The 21,066-nt window shown below is 34.2% G+C and overlaps 3 protein-coding genes and 1 long non-coding RNA gene across 5 annotated transcripts; 2 read left to right on the forward strand and 2 right to left on the reverse strand.

The window, feature by feature from the left end:
- Window positions 1–218: 218 nt before the first annotated feature.
- Window positions 219–2,351, forward strand: LOC18104843 (F-box protein At1g47056). Its single transcript, XM_006374820.3, has one exon. It carries the CDS (start codon window positions 442–444, stop codon window positions 2,044–2,046), a length of 1,605 nt encoding a protein of 534 aa, XP_006374882.3. The 5' UTR covers window positions 219–441; the 3' UTR covers window positions 2,047–2,351.
- A 4,872-nt stretch (window positions 2,352–7,223) lies between these two features.
- On the reverse strand, window positions 7,224–11,163 carry LOC18104845 (mannose-P-dolichol utilization defect 1 protein homolog 2). Its single transcript, XM_006374821.3, has 8 exons — window positions 10,937–11,163; window positions 10,692–10,845; window positions 9,954–10,026; window positions 9,801–9,867; window positions 9,479–9,538; window positions 8,386–8,446; window positions 8,261–8,302; window positions 7,224–7,646 (listed from the first exon to the last, which is right to left on the reverse strand). The coding sequence occupies exons 1-8, from the start codon at window positions 11,081–11,083 to the stop codon at window positions 7,543–7,545; spliced, it is 708 nt and encodes a 235-aa protein (XP_006374883.1). The 5' UTR covers window positions 11,084–11,163; the 3' UTR covers window positions 7,224–7,542.
- Window positions 11,164–15,245: 4,082 nt separating this feature from the next.
- Window positions 15,246–17,453, reverse strand: LOC112324055 (uncharacterized). The gene is made up of 2 exons (XR_002977665.2): window positions 17,316–17,453; window positions 15,246–15,916 (listed from the first exon to the last, which is right to left on the reverse strand). It is a non-coding gene; the product is annotated as an uncharacterized LOC112324055 (long non-coding RNA).
- Window positions 17,392–19,420, forward strand: LOC18104847 (uncharacterized). Of its 2 annotated transcripts, none has more exons than XM_006374823.3 (7): window positions 17,392–17,687; window positions 17,833–17,886; window positions 17,968–18,099; window positions 18,191–18,299; window positions 18,408–18,449; window positions 18,555–18,611; window positions 18,688–19,420. In XM_006374823.3, exons 1-7 carry the CDS (start codon window positions 17,545–17,547, stop codon window positions 19,306–19,308), a joined length of 1,158 nt encoding a protein of 385 aa, XP_006374885.1. In that variant the 5' UTR covers window positions 17,392–17,544; the 3' UTR covers window positions 19,309–19,420. The 2 variants fall into 2 exon arrangements, with proteins under 2 accessions (XP_006374885.1, XP_024440479.1); XM_024584711.2 differs by having other exon boundaries at window positions 18,411–18,449.
- The last annotated feature ends 1,646 nt before the right edge of the window (window positions 19,421–21,066 follow it).

The following is a 21,066-nucleotide window of genomic DNA, read 5'->3' on the forward strand; positions in this document are numbered from 1 at the left end:
TTATATTATATGAATATATACATGAAATATTTATATTTTGTAATATAATATATATTCTTAATATTAACTTGGTATAAATATGTTTATATATATATAATTTTTCATGATAAATATTCAAAATAATATATGAATCTTTAATTTTATTATTCAACGAATACCTCAAGTACATTCCACAGGATGACAAAAAAAAAAAAAAATTCCGGTCAGAAAGAAGAGTCCACGGTAAACAAATGAGAACGCATTCACTGTATGTAAACTCAACAGCAGAGAAGCCTATTCAATAAAAGAAAAACGAAATTGTAATCCATTTTCAGATCCGTCTTTGAAAAAAAGAAAAGAAAAAAGGCAAATCAAACTACGCGAGAGAGCACCGTACTCCTCCCTCAGAAGCTGAGGCTGCAAATCTCCACCGTTCAGGTTTTAATCAATCAATCGCCGTGGATGGGTCAGTCAGCTTCGACGGCTTTAATCACAAGCCGTCGAGATTCAAATCGCAGCAGCAGCCACCGGTCAAAATCTAAATTCACGGTCCCGATCATGCCGATGCAAGTAGAAGAACAAACTGAATTTATATTCTGCGAAGGACCTGATTACATCTCAGATCTTCCTGATGAATGCTTAGCTTGTATTTTCCAGTCACTCAATTCCGGCGACCGGAAACACTGCTCTTTAGTCTGTCGGCGATGGTTAAGAATCGAAGGACAGAGCCGTCACCGACTCTCTCTCAACGCCCAATCAGATCTTCTCCCTTTAGTACCGTTTCTCTTTTCTCGCTTCGACTCTGTAACTAAACTTGCTCTAAAATGTGACCGCAGATCTACTAGCATCGGCGACGAAGCGTTAGTTGCAATATCCAGTCGTTGCCGTAACCTCACGCGCCTCAAGCTCCGCTCGTGTAGAGAACTCACCGACGCAGGCATGGCAGCTTTCGCTAAAAATTGTAAAGCATTGAAGAAGCTATCGTGTGGATCTTGCACTTTTGGAGCGAGAGGGATGAATGCCATCCTTGATAATTGCGCGTCGCTCGAGGAGCTATCGCTAAAACGGCTTCGAGGAATTACCGATGGCGCGGCGGCTGAGCCCGTAGGACCGGGTTTAGCTGCGGCTTCACTTAAAACTATTTGCTTAAAGGAACTTTATAATGGACAGTGTTTTGGCCCGCTTATAATCGGGTCAAAGAATTTAAAAACTCTGAAGCTTTTTAGATGCTCTGGCGATTGGGATAAGCTTCTTCAAGTAATTTCGGATCGGGTAACGGGTATGGTTGAGATCCATTTAGAGAGGCTCCAAGTTAGCGATACTGGCCTTGCGGCCATCTCTAATTGTTTGAATTTAGAGATTTTGCATCTAGTTAAAACCCCAGAGTGTACTGATACGGGACTTGTTTCCATCGCGGAGCGTTGTAGGTTATTAAGAAAGCTTCATGTTGATGGTTGGAAGACGAATCGGATTGGTGATGATGGGTTATCGGCAGTTGCTAAGTACTGTCCCAATTTGCAAGAGTTGGTGCTCATTGGTGTGAATCCTACAAAAATTAGTGTAGAATTGTTAGCTTCAAATTGTCAGAATCTAGAGCGGTTAGCATTATGTGGGAGTGATACTGTTGGTGATGCGGAGATTTCTTGTATTGCAGCCAAATGTGTAGCATTGAAAAAGCTTTGTATTAAGAGTTGTCCTGTTTCAGATCATGGGATGGAAGCGCTTGCAAATGGGTGCCCGAATTTGGTTAAAGTGAAGGTGAAGAAGTGTAGAGCAGTTACTTGTGAGTGTGCGGATTGGTTGAGAACGAAGAGGGGATCTTTGGCAGTGAATTTGGATTGTGGGGAACCTGAGCATCAGGATGCAAGTGCTAGTGATGGTGGGTTACTGGAAAATGTAGTTGAGTTTCATTCAGTTGCTAATCAAATGCCGCTGCCTAGTATTGCATCTAGCAGTACTGGACGATCAACTTCTTTCAAGTCAAGATTAGGGCTTTTGAGTGGGAAAAATTTGGTGGCTTGCACTTTTAGAAGATGGTCAGGTGGTAATAGCAGTTCTCGAGGATAATGAGACCGTGAACCTGAAGTCTGCACTACTGAAAAAACAGTCATTGCCCTTGGTCTCTGTGGATTATTTTGGATTGTATTGCCTGATTCCATGTTTTATGTACTTAATTTGATGTTGTGTGCTGTTTATTGCCTTTCCTATGGAATCTTCACTATAAAAAAGTGATCATTTTCTTATTTCTTAGATTGCTGTTCACTTCAACTTTGTGTTTCTTTATGTTGCAAGTTGTATGACACGCTTCTGGTTTACATGCTAAGAAGATTCCCTGGGAAATACATCAATGCATTATACTATTGTTTGTTAAACATTGTCTGTGTGGTTTGTTAATGTTATCCAAGTTTTGCCCGGTTATACATTTACTGTTTTGATGCCTCTGTTCACTGGTTCTATATGTATTATGTTACTTTTTCAGCGAGAAGCTGCTTCAGTTGGTGCATAAGCACATGAATCCTTATATGTTGATTTCGCCACGGTGAATATAATGTTTGAACCTGAATTTTTAGGGGCTGCATTATGCAAGTCAAATTCTAGAAGTGACAGATTTCTATCATCTGTTTAATTTATATGGCAATGACTCAATGGAGCTAGTTTCTGTGAGTTATGCCAGCTTGTCTTGATACTGGATCAATCATTAGCAGTTTATAAATCTCCAAACACCTGTTGTCTAGCATCCGATTCTTCCATGTCTTTCTCAATCAATGGGAGATCAGGAAGTGAATCTCTCCTAATTGGTAATTTACCTTTGTTTTAGAAATCTCTCTCCAAAACACACATGTTGACATACTAACTAGAGTAATTAGATATTTGTTGGAATTTATTACTCAAATAGGCCTAGATCCTTTATTTTCTTGCATGCAATGTTGTCTAATTAGTTACTTTTAAGAACAATTACTCGCATTCCATGCAGTGTAGTAGAACAACACCCACAACCCACACACTCACATAATAACCCAAAAAGGCCTTGACCCTTCAGCTTCTTGTGTGCAGTGTAGTACAAGGATCTTTTCTACATCGAGTATATGGTGCAAGTAAGCTCTGCGCAGACTTTATCATTTCAGTTGGGATCGATCAGCTAAATACTGTTTTTAGATAAAGTGCCTTGCCAGTATTTCAGCCATGGCAGCTATTTCAGCAATGTAGATTAAGTGCTACTTCTCTGGCTACATGATGGCATTTAATTCAACCACAAGGTACAGTTCACTTCAGCTCTTGTGTTTACTGCACTATGAGCTAGTTTGCATTTGATTTTACTAAACTTGCTCAGTGTCATACTAGAGGACGATGATTTGCACCGTTTTTCCTTTGAAATTAATTCCTCCACATTTTGATGAGTAATTGTAAATGCAAGAGCTACATAGACCGGCAGTTAGTTGAGTTTGTGTGAGCTTGATCTTTTCATAGAAATATTCATGGATACCTTTTGATCTGCTCTAGCTACAGAAGATTACTTATCCAAGCATCCTTTTCGAGCATGTATAACGGCTGTGTTCTGTGATTTATTGATTTTCCTTGTTCTCGAGATTTTAGTACGGGCTCTGAACTCCGACTGAACTGATTAAAAGAGTTGGACTTTGTGGGCAGGTCTGAGGTTTGATTGTTATCTTGAAAGGGAAAACAGTAGGAGGGAGAGGGAGAGAAGAACGACGGTAGTTAAAAGATTCTCCTTTGTGTTTAGAGGTGGGCCAATCTATTAACAAAAGAAATGTGGTTTGCATTCTCAGAGAGATTTGGTGTTTGCGGGCATGGGAAGTGGGAGATTCTCATTCTTGTTTGTGGGGGTGATTAAAGCATCAGCTAGCGAAGCAAGTTTTGCTTTCTTCGACTCGCAGACTTTGGTCATTCCACACCACAGGGATGGATTATATTTCAAGGTAACCCCAACTTTGATGCCATTGATTAGTGTTCTTATACGGTGTCAAATCTTACGCCTATTTATAAAACACGCCTGTCTCGGCAACGAGACGCTATCAATGATTTTTTATTTGTGCCAAACAATGTCGTCTTTGATTTTTTTTTTAATTTTTTTTCTCTAAAATAAGATCTTTTCTTTATATAAAAAAAAAACCCAATAGATACGAGGGAACTTTGAACACGTCCAACAAGCAACATGGATCTTAGATATAGATGATCCGGGATCTGATGCAGACTGAGTTTGTTGTTAAACCGTTAAGGGAGTTGATTTGGTTAAAATCAAAATAAGACATGATCAATTATTATTTTTATCTAAAATAACGTTTCAATTTTTTTGTATAAAAAAAGTCTAAAATCACATTGTTTTATATATAAAAAAAAAAAAACCAATAGATCTTGGTTAATCCGTTACTCATGAGTTGACTTGTTCAACTTGCAACATAAATCTTATCTTAAACTTGTAACTATAGTCTCTCAGCATCTTCGAGGAAGATGCTAAATGAAAAGCCGAAAATAATAATAAAAATATTATGTTGGCTTTTCAATATTTAATTTACATGTTTTAAGAGGTGTTAAATAAAATATCATTTATCATTTTTTTTATAAAAGTACTACTTTTACATATCTTTGCAAAAATATCAAAACACTATAATGATGTTTTTTTCACTTGAATTTTTATTAAATCTATGTTTTTTTTTTGTTTTTTTATGAAATTATTCTAATCTTGTATCATGTGTTTGACTAATTCATTTAGATTAACTCGAGATATATTTTTTGTTTTTTAAATTTCATCTTCTAATATTGAGTTAATTGAGAATCATTCGAGTTGTTTTTAGACCTGTCAAGTTAACCAAATTATATCAAATTAATTATGTATCAAATATACTAAAATATAATAAAACATTGGAGTGCATATTAAGAAAAAAAACTATATTTATACTATTTAAAAAGTTGTATTATCAATTTCACTATTCTATTAGCTTCTTCCCTTGGCCATATATATATATTGGAATGACTTTTATTTTATTATTTTAAAAAAAGAGTATTTTGCCATTTTATTGGTGTGCGTAAAATAGAGATAAAATGAAAAAAAAAAAAAAGAGGCATTTTTCGGTTTCGCTTCTCATTTAGCACATGCCCTAATGCCTTGAAAAGACATCGGTCATTCCACTCATGAGGCGACTTTATTTTTCGAACAGGCTAGGTTCTGCAAAGACATCATTCACTATTTTCCTGTGTTTGCTCCACTGCAGACAATAAACCTTACCTTTGAGGGCAAGAATTTCCGATTGGAAGCAAATGTGTTTTCTTTGTTAATTGAATGATACCAGTTTGGGAGCTGTCATCAGAAGTAAATGGGCAGTTTCATCCTGAAGGTGATTTGTAAAACTTTATGAAGTGTATAAGAGTTTAAGTTTAAAATATTTTTTTGTTTAGAAATATTTTAAAATAATATTTTTTTAAAAAAAATTATTTTTAATATTAGTATATTAAAATGATTTTAAAAAATTAAACAAATAAATTTTAAAAAACAGTCGTGTAGGATCATTGGCGGCATTTTCAAGAATAGACGTGTCTTTAGCAATATTTACCTGCCGTAAAAGAAACACTTTTATGGTTAGACATTTGAGAAAGCCTGCCCTTTTAAATGAACACTTGCTTCTGCGATTAGATAATGGGTTTTATACAACGCAGTGGAACGTTTTGCCGGTTGGTGATGGCTTTTATGCTGTTGATGTAAGGATATTTTATAGGGCAGTATTAATTGTATATTAATGTATTTTTTATTTGTAAATATATTAATATAATATATTTTTTATTTTTAAAAATTTATTTTTCACATCAACACCTCTTCCAAACAACTGAGAAACACTAAAAAAAAATTAACTTGAAGTAAAACAAATATATATATTATGACAAAAAATAAATTAAAATTCAATGTCAAACACCCTCGTAAACTTGTCATTGCTCTTTCAAAAATAATTTTCTAAAAAATTGTTGTAAAATTATATTTTTCCTTAATTTATATTGTATTTATGAAAAATATTTTTAAATTAATTACTTGATAAACATCAATCTTAATAACCTCTATAAATTAATACTTTTAAGACTAAAAAATATATTAATTAATCAAGATATTATTTAAATTTAAAAAATTATAAAAAAAACATTATTTAAACAAGATTTTTATCAAGTTATACAGTTTATTAATTAATTCAAAAAATAATAATTTTAAATTCAAGTTTTAAACATTTTTTATACAGTAATGTTTGTCAAGCAAGATTTTAAAACCATGTTCACAAGTCTTAAACTTCCGTAGTTTTCTATCCTTTTTTTCCCTGAGCAACACACATTCATTCGGAGGAATTCAAACTTTATGAAGCTGTCCGGAAACGCGGGACAAATACCATTTCATAAAAAAATAGTTTTTTTTATTTAAATTTTTTTTTATGTTTTTAAATTATCAATATTAAAAATAAAAATACTTTCAAAAACATCCACAATATATTTATCTAATAAGCTTGTGGAAGTCTCGTGCTGCATTAGATGTTTCTTTGTATCATTATTGTATTTTCAGATTTTACCGTGCTTTCCAACGGTTTATTCATGCTGGTTTGCTAATAATTATAGTCATAAAACTCGAATAAAAACTTGAATCATTTGGTCATCATATCAAAAATAAAACGATATTATTTAATTTTTAAAATAAAACAACATTATTTTAAATAATAATTTAAAACAATATTATTTTAAATATATTTTCCAAAAAATTCTTTTAGATTGATTAGATAAAGATATAACTCACTACATCACCTAGGTTTGACTAAGTTAATGTCAAACAAGATGAAAAGAAAACCCGCATCAAGTCAACTGGGCAGGCTATGTTTAATAACTATGCTAACAGATGCTTATATTAACTTCATCAATGCCCGATTAAAAAAATAAAAAAGACTTCAATAAATGCCCAACTCCGACTGGTTATGCTCCCTTTCAATTGGATGGGAATTGACAACCGCAAGATCTGGCTTAGTAGATTACTACTTTTTAAGTGTGCATTCAAGAGTGTATGTGTGTGTGTAATCACTAACCTCGTATAAGACTCCAACATGCGCAATCCTCCCCTTGCATTCCCGTGCAAAGCACCATCGCTTTCCATGGACTAACCTGATTGGTAAAACTCACAGCTAACCAAGTCTTTAGGGATCCTTTGCATCGTGGAGTTCATCAAACAATACAAATAAACCAACGCATGCAGCGGGAATAGATTATGCAACTAAAATGAAAGATGTATATATCGAAGAGAGTAAAATATAATTATACTAGTCTTTAATACACTACAAAGAACGAAGAAAAATAATAACCACCACCTTTGTCTTGTGCATTCATGACCATGGTTAAGCAGGCTTCCTTGCAACCCTAGCATAAATGTGAGTTCAGCTGCGCCTGATAGATTTGTCTTATTGATGGATGACAACTTTCCCATCTTCAAATATTGAAAACATATTAAAGGTCTTGCAACAATGGCTCACCAAAGGCACCTGTTGAGTCTTATATTGAAGCAAAGCTCATGTCACCTGTCTCCGCTTAGTTTATTTTTTTCTCTTTCTTGGTTTCAGGCTTTCGGTAGAAAATTATCTGACTGAGGATGGTACCATTTGTGATCATACCAAGTAGGGAGCCCAAAACAACTGTAGAAGAATTAAGGACAGAAACTATACGAAACACATGCAATGAACAAAGAAATGGTACAGGCATCTTACAAAAAGAAAGGCAAAATAATTACAAGCACAGTTCACATAAAGCTGTAGAGAAGGGTGAGGTGAAAGGGAAAGCATTATTTAAAGATATAGCATCTCGACTTTCAAATTTACCAAAGTATGCATATTTGACAAGAATATCTCCAAGAGAAAGATCATCTTAAGAGTAATGCTTGCAAATCCATGTCCATATTCATTTATCACCTTCATAAACATAACCATTGATGAAATTTTGTCTCACTGTACCACTTCATGAAAAATCATATTCTCAATTATATCCTGGCCTAGCGGCGCATAAAACATTCACACCAACACGATTCATGTCCCACATCAACTTCTTGAAGGAAAATGTTTTTAAGTGGAAATGAAATTAAGTTATGAAACAGGCTAATGCCCAAGAAACAGGACCAAGCGAAATGATAGTTGAATTTTTTAAGCATGGAAGCCAGCTTGTTAAAGTAGAGTCAAATAATTTTCTCTGTTCAAACAATCAACTGCAGATGTTAAAATAAATCTCCAAAAGCAAGGAAAGTTGACAAGGATACCACTTGTTGGTGCCTTCTCTTGCATGCTGGTAAAAACTCTCACTGCAAAACAATTCAAAATTTCATTAACTCCACTCAACATGTCTACTCGCAGTGGAAACTGTTAAATTTACAATGTCTCTCACCCAAACCACCACCAAAATTCATGAAGCATGTTAAGAAGCTGAGCTCCCCTGTGCTTTTGTTCTGTTCAAGGATAGCCATTAATTAGTAACATGAGAGCAAAGAACATACATATCACTCATCATAGATAGAAGGTTGCATATCAGACAGCATAATAAGAGAGCTGCTACTAACTCTACTCATCCAAAGATCTTAACTCTTCTCATGAAAGCAATGAGGAGTAGCCCAATTCAACACCTCATGCACCACTCACTTACATGTCCAATTAGTACAGCTAAAACCTAAATATGTATGTGAGGGATGATAAAGGCACCGGTGCATTTTTGTACATGGAATGAATTAGGAGCTCACCAATGTCCAGTACTATAACAAATGATGAACAACATGCGGCTCGTAATAACTAATAACTACAAAATCAAATACAGACAATATCCCTCTCACAAGGGCAGTATTTCCTTGTTCGTAACATATAAATAAGCAGCATTTTTTGGAGAAAAAAATGCCGAACTACCTACAAGGTCAATTTTGCAAGCTACAAGTTACAGACATCCTATTGGCGCATATACTAAAGCATGGGAACTTGTTACTAGTATCTTACAAAAGACTTAGGGAAAGGTGGCAAAAATATATTTGATAACTGTGAAAGTTCGACCCCCCATGAAAAAGTTCTCCCATTTTCTAGTGCAAACAAACACTGAAAAATTATTCAATGGACAAACTTTTCCCGTGAACCCTTGCATAGCGACATTTCAGAGGAAAGTATTTTAACCAACTCATAATATTATTCATTAATACCATCACTTAACCACTTAAGCCACCTCTAACACAACCATCCCATTGCCATCGCCACCGCCTCCACACCATCGTATCACCAACACCACCACTCCCCCCATTTTATCACCATCACTATCTCTATGATGACTCATTTTTTCAGGAAAAATAATATTTTCTACAAACAAACACAACCTTAGTCGGAAAGTTCTCTCAAGTAATTGCAGAACTAAAACAAATATGCAAAATAGAATTTCAAACAGATTTCATTGAGACATACCCTACAACTTAACAACAAAACATAAACTTGATCTTCTAACTTACAGAAAAGTTCTCCCATATCTGTGGAATCCTGGCAAAGAGAAAAATCGCATGTTGGGACGCCTGTAACAGATTGTTTCCACATTAGATTGCTTCATATATGCAATAAAAGAAAGAAATGGAAAGAAAAAGACAAGAGTAAAATTTCCTTAACACGAAGAGTGAATATGTGTCTACATTTCGAGTCTGGGCGACACAACTATTAACCTTGTGTATGGATTATCCTTTTATTTTTATAATATCAAAAGAAGAAGAAAAAAGATGAATGGCAACAATTCCCGATGAAGAGGTTAAAATGCAGAGTATACATTAAAGGGCCACTTACATAGAGAGCTTCAAAAAGAAACGGCTCAATTTGACCGGCTAAAACAGTTGGTGCTAGAGCACAATAACTGAAACAGTGTAATAAGGAAAAACGTTGACTGCGTTTTAAATTTTCACAGTTTGAAAATATCAAAACTAGGAGATAGTAGGATACAGCAATGCCCTGATCCATGTAGTCGTTCGCACAGGTTGTGAGAAGTAGTAGATAATAGCAACTAAAATTATAGCTGCAAGATACAAGCAAAAGAGGAAGAAAGTTAGATCTTTCAACATACAACTTCAGTTTTAATGAACGGAACATGAAGTACAAGGATAATCAGAACATAAAAAGAACTAATCAGAGGAAAACCTAGAGCCTAATTAACCATTATCGATGTAGAAAAACTAATGCTTCAGTCTCAGCTACATTGAACAAATAAATGTGTACTCAACAAGATACATTCATTAAAGGTGTAATGAATAAAGTCTGACTTCATTGCCACATCAGAGTTAACATGGTAAACAATGTTAATCAGAGTATCTACAACTAACCCACGAATTCTACATAGATAGACAATAGAATTCAGATTCATGGAATAATTTGTAGCGATTAGTTTCTCATCCATCAAATGTTAAAACTATACCAAATCATTATTTGACAACGATCCAGTTTGAAATCATTAACACAAACAATTGATCAGCCTAACACCAAAATAACAGATAATGTCCCCCAAAACCAAGAGACGCTCATGACAATAGTAAAGTTAGACCTACACAATCATGATCATCAACTTCGAGAAAATTCATGATAAATTTCAAAGTAATTCATCCCTCTAAATTCAATGCAGCAACATTTTCACCTGGCAGCCTATAAGGAGAAGTCAGAATAAAGAGAAAAGAGTGTAGCACGCACCTTGGATCAAAAGAAAAGCCAATTCTCCATAAGCAGAAAAAGGAAGGCCTTTGTGAAGACAGTAAGCTAGGGCTATGGTATAACCAACCACTTCAAGCTCAAACCCTACAACACTAAGCCCTCTCACGCTTTTATTCTTCAAAATTTTCAGTATCTGGAATTTCAATAAATAATTAAATAAATAAATTATATCCGAATACTATTATAACAAAAACAAATGATTTAGAGTGAAGAAAACCACCTACCTGGGGGACTTTGACGGTGGTGGAGGCGGCAACGATGGCGTAACCGAGAAGCTTGGAGATTAGTGGAAGCAAACAGTCTTTATCGGGGAATTTACCGTCGCGGAGAGATCCGGTTGCGCAGCCGAAATCCATCCCTAAAACCTTCATTTTCTTCTCTTTTCGGTGTGCTATGGGATTGTGGATCTGAACAGAGCTATGCTGCTCGTCTACCTGAAGTTTAGAACATTTTATATATAATCTGGTGCGTAGACTTTTATATGTTTTTTATTTGAGTGTCGTTACCTTTATTATTTGCAATTTAAGGTGTTAATTTCTAAATTCTTTTAATTAAGTATGCTTGAACATTTTAAATTATTTATGATTGAGTGTTTGTATTTTTATTTTTTTATTTGAATGTATATTTTTTATTTTTCTAATTTATAATATGTGTTCTCAAAATTAATCAATTGAGTGCTTTTAATTTTAAAAGCTAGCAAAAATCTACATTGTATATTACGAAGAACATGTTTGATCAAGTTATATAAAACTAAAAATAATTTATTTAAATTAAAAAAAGAAAAACAAAAGGCGACTTGCATGAGAAATAAATTTGTGTGGACAATAGTTGATTTATATATTTATTTGGCGAGTCCATACATTTTATTGATAAATTGAGATGTATATAAAATCATATAAAAAGACATATTTTTTGTATAATGAATTTATATTTAGAATCATGAAGTTGTAAAAATAATTAATTTTTTCATCTTTAAAAAGTTAGAATCGAAGATTTGTTTTGTTTAAAAGAAAGTGAATAAAATTAAATCAATTTAAGTTTTTTCTATCTAGATAAGTCCATGTTTACTTTTTTAAATAAACAAATAAAATTTAATAAAATTTACTATCATAAATATTTAAATATAAAAAATAAAAACTAAAATAACAAAAAAAAAGTACATGTACTCAATTAAAAATAAAATAGAATATTTAAGGACAGGCAACATATATGTAGGCATATCATGTGTTAATTTAATGGTTATGTCAACACATGTTTGATAAAATCTAATAAAATCACTTGATTAGAAAAACAATATGAAAAATATATACTCAAATAAAATAAATAAAAGTAAAGACACTGCAATGTAAAAAATGAAAGTTGGCACCCCAAATCCGTAATAATCTCCTAAAGTTAACCACTCCTTCAAGTCTTCAACTACACGTTTACAGTTAGAGTTGTTTGATAGCTTGTGTAAGGCGTTGTTTACTTGTTATGAATCAAAGGCTGCAGCCGCTGCACAAAAGTGTCCAGAAGCAATGCTATTGGGCTACGAGCCAGCGGGTTTTGAGGAGGAACCACCTTTTCACCTTTTCCTTTTAAAATTTAAAATTAATAAAACATAAAATGTAGCAAAACTATAAATTATTCTGGGTCACCTTTTCATTTTCTTTTATATGCATTAATTCTTTCTTATATGCAAAAATTAGAAATTTTCAAATTCTAAAATCATTGTTAAATTGCAGAGAGAATTCTAATTTGATAAATCTTGAATATTAATAATAATAATAATAATAATTTCAATAATTTATCTTAAAGTTAATTTAAAAGGCAACATATAAACTATTTAAATCATAACTAAAATTCACCTAGTTAATGAGAAACCAAATAATATCTTGAGATATAATTAATAAAAAATCCAAAAATAACTTAGAAAATAAATAAAATTTTAAAACAACATCTCGGATTTGAGCTTAAAATCATGTCAATCGATTATAGCTATTTAAACCATTATAAAACCAACTTTATAGATCCGATCTAATATTTAAATTAAAAATTATATATGTTTTCATTAAAATTTGATTTGTCGAATCTTCTTCTTGGTATCCTCTATCTAACGGGGCTGATCCTGGATGTGAGGGTGCAGGGGGCTTGCTTAGAGATACTCATGGTCACTTTCTTGCTGGCTTATGAGCAAGTACTGGCGTTTATAGTGCTTTCAAGGCTGAGTTATGGCCTGCGAGGATTGGTGTGGAGTTTACATGGAATATTAACGATAGACTTCTGCAATCGGAGGTTGATTCCCGGGAAGTGGCTTCAGTTCTGTCAAAAGACACAGAAGAGACAACTGGTTCCGTTACAGAGGAGCAATTAATGAGCTAATTAAGATTTAATCAATTTTTTGCATAAAGACTCTTGACTTTCGAGAGTAATTTGGCGAAGCAATCTGCTTATTTCTACGTTTTCTGAATGAATCTTCAGCACTAATTGTTCAAAGCCTAGCCTATCAGCCCAAGCCGTCGCTTTAACTTTGAAACCAGGCTCTTGATTCTAAAAGCTAAAACAAAACTTTGCAAAGATCGATGGGCCTTTGTCATCCTATATGGTATATGTTGTATATTACTCACATGTCAGGTTACCAAGTCTCCCTCTTCTCTCTCTGTATGAGGTAGGGTTCATGCATGGTTATAAAACCTGTCCGGTCTTCAAAACCCGGATTACAGGTTAGATAAATTAAATTGGATTCAGTAATTCTGTTTAATTTATATTGTTTTATAAATAAATCAAATCATGTTTCACCTAAGTTTTGATTATATGATAGATTAACTCATTCAGTCAATTAGATTTAATCAAGTTAAATTTCACTTGATTTACTACGAAACTCAACTCTTGTCGACTAGTTTTAATAAGACTGGTTTTAAGAATGTAGCCGACCGGAGGAAATAAACCGGGAGTGGATATGCCTATCCAATGAGATGTAATAATAAGGATTCAGCACCAATTGAAGGTTAATATTGGAATGTCCTATCCAAGAAGATAAGGGAAGAGAGAGATGATTGTAGGGTGGGAGGGCCGTGCCAGTATCCTTTAAGAAAGAAGGGGATGCTCTTTTTTGCCCCTATTATTTGTAGCTGTCATCCAATTGGGCTGCCCCCCAGCCTAGGGGTGCCATCCCTATCCTATGTTTTTCATGCTGGACCAATTTCCTCTGTAATTTCTAACGCAAGATGTGGCCGACACCAATTCATTTTAACTACGAGCGACTAGGTGTTTGACTGCAGCAGTGTGGGGACTGGGGGTCTCTATGAGATCACTTTGGCGAGTTGGTGAGATACCTTTTGGTTATTAAATGTGAATTGATTGGCGATATTACAGGGCTCCACACCACGATTGGTATAAACCAATGAAATGCTGATTTTATACCTATTCCAAATTAGGTTTTATATGGTTAACGGTTACATTTAGGTAATCTATTAGATTAATCCATGACACAGTTAACTTGGATAAAAATAAGACATGCTTTTATTTTTTAAAAAAAAAACCCTTCAAACAATATCCTAATCAACTCGCCTACCCATAATTAAATTGACAACACACAACCTACTTCTTGAGTCGGATTATGGATCGGGGCAAGTCATGAATCGAGTTGTGCCTTCCACCTATGATTAAAAGAATAGGCGCATTAGTCTTGAAGTAATTGAGTCCGGGTTAATATTAAAGAATGAAAAGAAGTTGTTAATAACAAAGATCTCAAGTGCGTTGCAATACTTTTCCTCCACAACCAGTTCCATTGAAATTAATTATGGAGGTGTGGGAGAAGGGCAGACTGTGCATGGAATCTAGCTAGCAAGGAAGGGAACAGTACAGCACATGTCGAGGGAGAGTGGGGACGTATTGGTCAAGTTCATGATGCTGCTCTCCTAATTGCATAAACACGAGGTTCAGGACCACATTTTTATCCCTCTGCTAGTTTTTTTTGTTTAATGGATGATTTATAAGATCTTGCACTGCAAAGGAGCTGATCGTTTTCTATTCCGAAAATATTCATCTACTCATTAGAATGTTCAATGCCCAGAAGCTCGTCTCTTCGTGTTTGTAAAATCAGCCTAATTGCCAGGTTTCACGGCCATAATTACGCCTTCTCTGCACCGTTGAATTTGAAACTTCAGTGTCATTTCATGTGTTTCAACTTTAAAGAATTGGTAGAAACAGCGATACAGCAAATAAAAGAAGTTTTTTTAAGTAGCATCTAGGAGTTCGAAAATAATTAGGAAAATAAAGAAAATTTCAAAATAATAACTAGTGGATTGATCCCAACCTCGTTTACCAATAACTAGCCAAACTCGTATATAATTGAGCTCGTAGAACATCTCGATGAAATTTCAATATAATTTAACAATTAGATAAAAAAATTATGTTTTTTAATTAAAAAAGATTATTTAACTTGTTGAAATCTTTTAGATTTAAAACTATTTACATAACTAATGAATTAATATTTATTGTTTTTTATTTGTGTGTTTGAAATTACTCTCCAAAAAACTTATAATAAAAAGATTTCGACCCATTATTTTTTGGGTTCGGCCATAGCCCATACATAATTACATTCCCTAATGAATCATAAATATTAAGAGGGAATAGTGGTCAGATATTTGCAGTGAATTCGAATCTGCCGATCGAGAACAAATTAGCTAGTTGGTGTAGATTGCTTTAATGTTAAGACTGGACGATTTCTCACTTTCTTCCTGATCAAAAACATTTTTGGTGCAACTTTTAAAAGCTGGAGCTGAGAACGTAATTGCCCATGACAGGATCTGGGCGTGTGGACTGTGGCTAATGCTGGGGAGGTTGGCTAGGTCTTAAATGCTGCGTTTATATCCCATCAAAAGTTCCCATCTCTACCTTTATCGGTTAATCTCCGGGATTCCACGTACGGTTAAATTCCTTCCACTCTACCTTCAACAGCAAGCTGGTAAATCCATCCATATCCCACGGACGATTATTGTAAATGGTTCATGTCGCCGTCAACGTGGCATGGCCCTTCTGTCCAGTTACCTCCGATGGCTAGAAAAATTATTGCAGCTAGGTTCTTTTCTCTGTGGGGTATTTGTCCATTTTGTCAAGGACATGTTGTTTTCCTAGCTACACCCACCTATCTACAACATCCCACGACCATATGCATGCAAGTTGATCATCTTTCGTGTTTGTTTTACATAACCAGGCTTCATCTGAGATGTCAATGATTTAATTTTAGCCATTACTAGAGTGTATTTAAAACAAGAAGTTGTGAGATGGAGACGACGACAACAGTTGTGTGTGTGTGTTTTGCGGGCCATGTTTAACTTCGATGATTAAAGCGTAGCGATAGAATCATGCTCTGGTTGTTTTTAAGTGCGATATACGTTTTACTTCGATTATATATTTAAAAATATTTAATTAATTAATATGCGCTATATTTTTAAAAATATATATATTTTTTCAAACTATAAAAATCACCAAACACACTCAGCATCACTTTTAAGGACCAGAAGCATCACTGTTGTGCCGAATTTTGCTGCTAATGATGACTAATCAATGGTGCGTTTCCCAGCCCCCCAATATTATATTAAGTTTATGGTTTATATTTTCAAATATGACCCCATGCCATGCATATTAAGTTTATAGTTAGGAAATGTGAAATTTTCTTAAAATTAACTTGAGTCCTCTGCTTAACCATTTTAGCAAAGCAATTAATCACAATTACTCCACAAATTGGTACGTCAAAAAAATACCCTTCTAATTTTGATTTATTTATGTTGGAGTAATTTGATCTCGAGATATTCGGACATTAAAAAATCAACTAGACATTTTTTTTTAGATATAGTTTTAAAACTTGATCTGAAAGTTAATCTTGGATAAAACATGAGTCATGGGTCAAAAGAGTTGACCCGAACCCTAATTTTTTTTAAAAAAAATGATATTATTTTAACAAAAAAAATCAATAAATTGATGACTGAATTTTGATTAATAAACTTAAATTTTTGACCTAATCAGCCATTTTTTTTGTTCTATTTGTTGAGCAAGTCTGAGTTTTAAATCAATGCTTTAGAGTGTTTATTTATAACAGGATAGATGGTCTTTCCTTTACTTCTATTACCAAGACAGTAGCAACATATTTTTGTTGCAGAATACATCAGTTGAGCTGAGTTATTGTGAAATAAAACAAGCTAGCAAACAAGGGAAAAGAAAAAAAGAAATTGCTCCGAATTAAAAGAAAACGAGATGCAAAAGGACATTAAGGACTGTCCCATCATGTTTCCTTGAACAAACAAACAAAATGGAGAAGGTTCTGTCATGTTTACAGCTACTTAAGCATGCTTTCATTTAAAAGCATGCAGACATGCCCTTAATAGTAGAAGAGCTTGTAGCTTCAAGTTTGGTAATGCAACCACCTGCTTTGGCTTGGTGGTGAATTATCTAGTTGATTTCTGGCGGTTTTAAAAAAATCAAATTAAAGTAGATCTGATTAACCCTGTTGATTCCGCTCGTGATCTAATTGATTTTATCAAAATTTAATTTAAATTTTTTTGTTTTAAAAATTAAAAACTTTTATCAGGATCTAATAACTTCGAATAAAACCTTAAATACCTGACAGAGGCGCTGTATACAAGCGGGTTAAGCAGGAGCGTGCTTTTTCACTCTCGGTTTTCTTATTTCCCGCGCTTGGTTTGTGCCATTTGTCATGCTTTTTGTTTGCTTTTTTCCCTTTTATTAACCGTGACTCTTGAACTAGAACTCCTTGTCAACTGGTAGCTCACCCCCCTCTTCTCTCTGTGCGTTTCTGGCTTTCTTTATCTATCTTTCTGTGCTTGTGACAATGGAAGGTGGACTCCCGATGCTTAACTGTCTCTTACAGCACACGCTGAGGAGCCTGTGTTCATGTACAGATTCTTCTAATCCTTCCAAATGGGTGTATGCAGTCTTTTGGAGGATACTGCCTAGGAATTACCCTCCACCAAAGTAGGAAACTTGAAATTGAAGTTATTTGCTCACTATAAAGGGCCAAATTATTATAATTTGGTTATCAGAAAGAATTTCAAAAGCTAATATTTTTCCCCAAGTGCATGCATGCCTAATGCCAAGGGGATACATTGTTTTCTTGCAGGTGGGATTATGGAGGCACTGCTCTTGATCGTTCCAAAGGAAACAAAAGAAACTGGTAAGAATGACCAAAGTCCCTACTCATTTTTCTCTTAATTTTGGCCTAATGATGTATACCCTTCTTTTGGTGACTTTTCAGGATCCTAGTTTGGGAGGATGGATTTTGCGATGTCTATGAATGTGAGAGGGCAGGAACTGGGTACATGAAGGGAAGATTTGGAACAGATGTCTTCTTCAAAATGTCTCATGAAGTTTATAACTACGGGGAAGGGTGAGAATTGATATTTCTAAAATTATGACTTTTGTTGGTAACGATATGGTAGGCAAGTGAATGAAGGACATTGTATGGAAACTTATTGCAGATTAGTGGGGAAAGTTGCAGCAGATAACAGTCACAAATGGGTGTTCAAAGAAAACCCAAATGAGAGTGATCCGAACTTAATCTCCTCATGGAATATGTCAATTGAACCTGTAAGATGATCAGTACAAATTTTGCTCTAAAAGACTGAAAGCAGATAAGAATACTGCACTGCTTTTACCTTCTAACATAACTTTCTAATGTGTCTTTCCTTTATACAGCAGCCAAGAGCATGGGAATTTCAATTCAATTCAGGCATTCAGGTTGGTACTTTGATCACAATTCATTAAGCATAAGAAAATAGAAGCCAGCCCAATCACCAAAAGTTAATCCATGGAAGCTCATTACAACTATTTCTTGACTAGCAGACAATTGCCATCATTTCAGTCAGGGAAGGTGTCATTCAATTGGGTTCTTTTGATAAGGTACTTCTCTCCCCCTCTCTTTCTCTCTTGACTTCTAAATTTGTGCATTAACCAACAGGAATTTACTATCTTCTAGATTGTGGAAGACCTTAATTTGGTAATCAGTATACAGAGGAAATTCAGCTATCTCCAGAGCATACCAGGAATCTTTGCAATACAAAGACCATACCTGCCAATTCAGCATCCATACATTACCAAACCCAACACCCATACGATCGAAAACCAAGAAATAGCCTTCTCAGTTGATGACAAACGCCAAATAACAGGAGTTAAGAGATTGTTTCATGAAAGTTTAGATGATTTTCCAATAAAGGCAATCAACATGGGCTGGAACAGTCCCCAAAATGGAATCCCAGGACCCCCCATTTGGTCAATACCACCTCTTCTGCCCACCATGTCTTGCAGTCTCGGAGCTTTGTTATCAAAGTTACCTTCTGCGACCCCTTCCTATAGTAACATAGAAGCTCTTGGCACATCTCTTCTTAACAACAACAACAATAATCGTACTAGTATAAGCCAGAGAGTCAGGGTTGATGATCTTGGAGTAACAAGAGAAGGCCAGCTAGTCTCCTCTGGCCATTTAGATGCTGCTCGAGAAGAAAAACCAACTTCCATAAAGCCTAGTTTAAACTTACCGGACAAGGTGGTCGGTTTTGGACATGTCAGAGAGGGAGAAAGTGCCTTGAGTCTCAACTGATCAGGAGAACCAAATTGCACTTATCATTGTATTTCATTGTCTTACGCACAAACGTGGCGTTGTTGATAAATTAATATTAGTGCATAATAAAACTCTCTTGATTGTATCCTAAGCTAACATTACATCACAAGCATGAAGTCACAATCAAATTTAGCCCTCGTAGATTTGTGCATTAGAATTTAGAAGCTGAACGCAACACACCTGTCTGGTGTCTACACTTTGGAGCAGAAATACAAGCTCAATACAGCCTACATAATGAGAGATGTTAATAGTTGCGAGGAGGCATCCCCTTCATCAAGGGCAGGTATGGGGTGGCATTGTGGGGTTGCGCAATCGTGGTCTATCCATATCCTTTTGGGCAGTGGTACTCAAGCATATGCAATGGTCCCCGAAAATCGAAGTAAAGATGAAAAATGACAAGAGATAATTGAGTGTAGGATCGAGTTGTTTTGTGAGACATTTGGTATCTAACCCCCGACACTAGGGATGGTCCCAACCTCAATTTGTTGATGATTTTCTTTTCAGTCGATGTGCTCTCGTATTATGTCTTAAGAGAATGAGTTGTGATTTGTGTTGTGAAACATTCATCTGGTCCCATTTGCTAGGATAAGACAACATGTTAAGCTCGGTTGTGAACGGTCAAAAATAGAAAATAAAGTGAACTTGATCAACAACCTCGGAATTTGAATAATGCTGACAATTTTCTGAAGGTAAGAAAAAACATGGTTGTTTCTAGTTTATGTATCTGGTTTTTCTGTCACGAGAAACAAGTGTTGTTCACAAGACAAATCACCACTTGCCAATTCTCATACTTTTAAGTTGATCGAACTTCGAGAATTTTGGAGATTGGAAAATTTCGTGGCATAAGTTAGAACTGGATTGAGGTAACACTCATGTTCTCATGTGAGAATTAAAATGCTCAGCAATCAAGGTTCTTAAATGCTGATGTTTGCTATTATCCATGCCTTCTCCTCCTGGTCTGGGATCTAACCTAGGAAAAAGTTTTGTTAAGGGGGTGTTTTATACAGTTTCTATTTTTATTTTTAGGTGTTTTTTAAAAATATTTTTGGTTTAAAAACATATTAAATTAATATTTTTTTGATAGTTTTAATTTTGCTAATTTAAAAAAATCTAAAAAATATATTTTCATTTATTTTTAAATAAAAAAGCTATTTTTAAAAACATTATACATCACAATCATTATATATCACAATCCAAACTTTGGTCGCTCATGATCACCTAGTACACAAGTTAATTATTTTAATTCAAAATAATTAGTTTAATTTTAACTCGATCAAATTTAAAATGAATTTAATTGAATAAACCAAGTTTAATCAAACTAGTTTAAATTAAAACTTGACTTTAATAATTATGTTTTTAAACAGCTCGTAAAATAAGGTTAATGGATATCATCCACCCTGTTAGTTAGAAGTATGAACCAAGGTTGTTAATTTCATTTCGATAGGTGTTCTGTTTTTTCAATTGAAATGGAATGTTTTAGTTTCGAAGTGTTTCCGCGTGCCGTTTCGGTATTGTACTGTTCATATATATATATATATATATATATATATATATTCAACAAACATAATTCAAATTTAAGATAAATTAATTATAAATTATGCAATACAAACACAATGCCAAATAAATATAATTTCAAAATTTAAAATATTCCTAAATAGTGAAGATTAAATAGGTTTTTAACAAAAAGTAATTTAACTTAAACAAAATATCAAAATATTATGAAAATAAAATGTTTTA

This window comes from Populus trichocarpa, chromosome 14 (genome assembly GCF_000002775.5).
Source record: "Populus trichocarpa isolate Nisqually-1 chromosome 14, P.trichocarpa_v4.1, whole genome shotgun sequence".
Lineage (NCBI taxonomy): Eukaryota > Viridiplantae > Streptophyta > Magnoliopsida > Malpighiales > Salicaceae > Populus > Populus trichocarpa.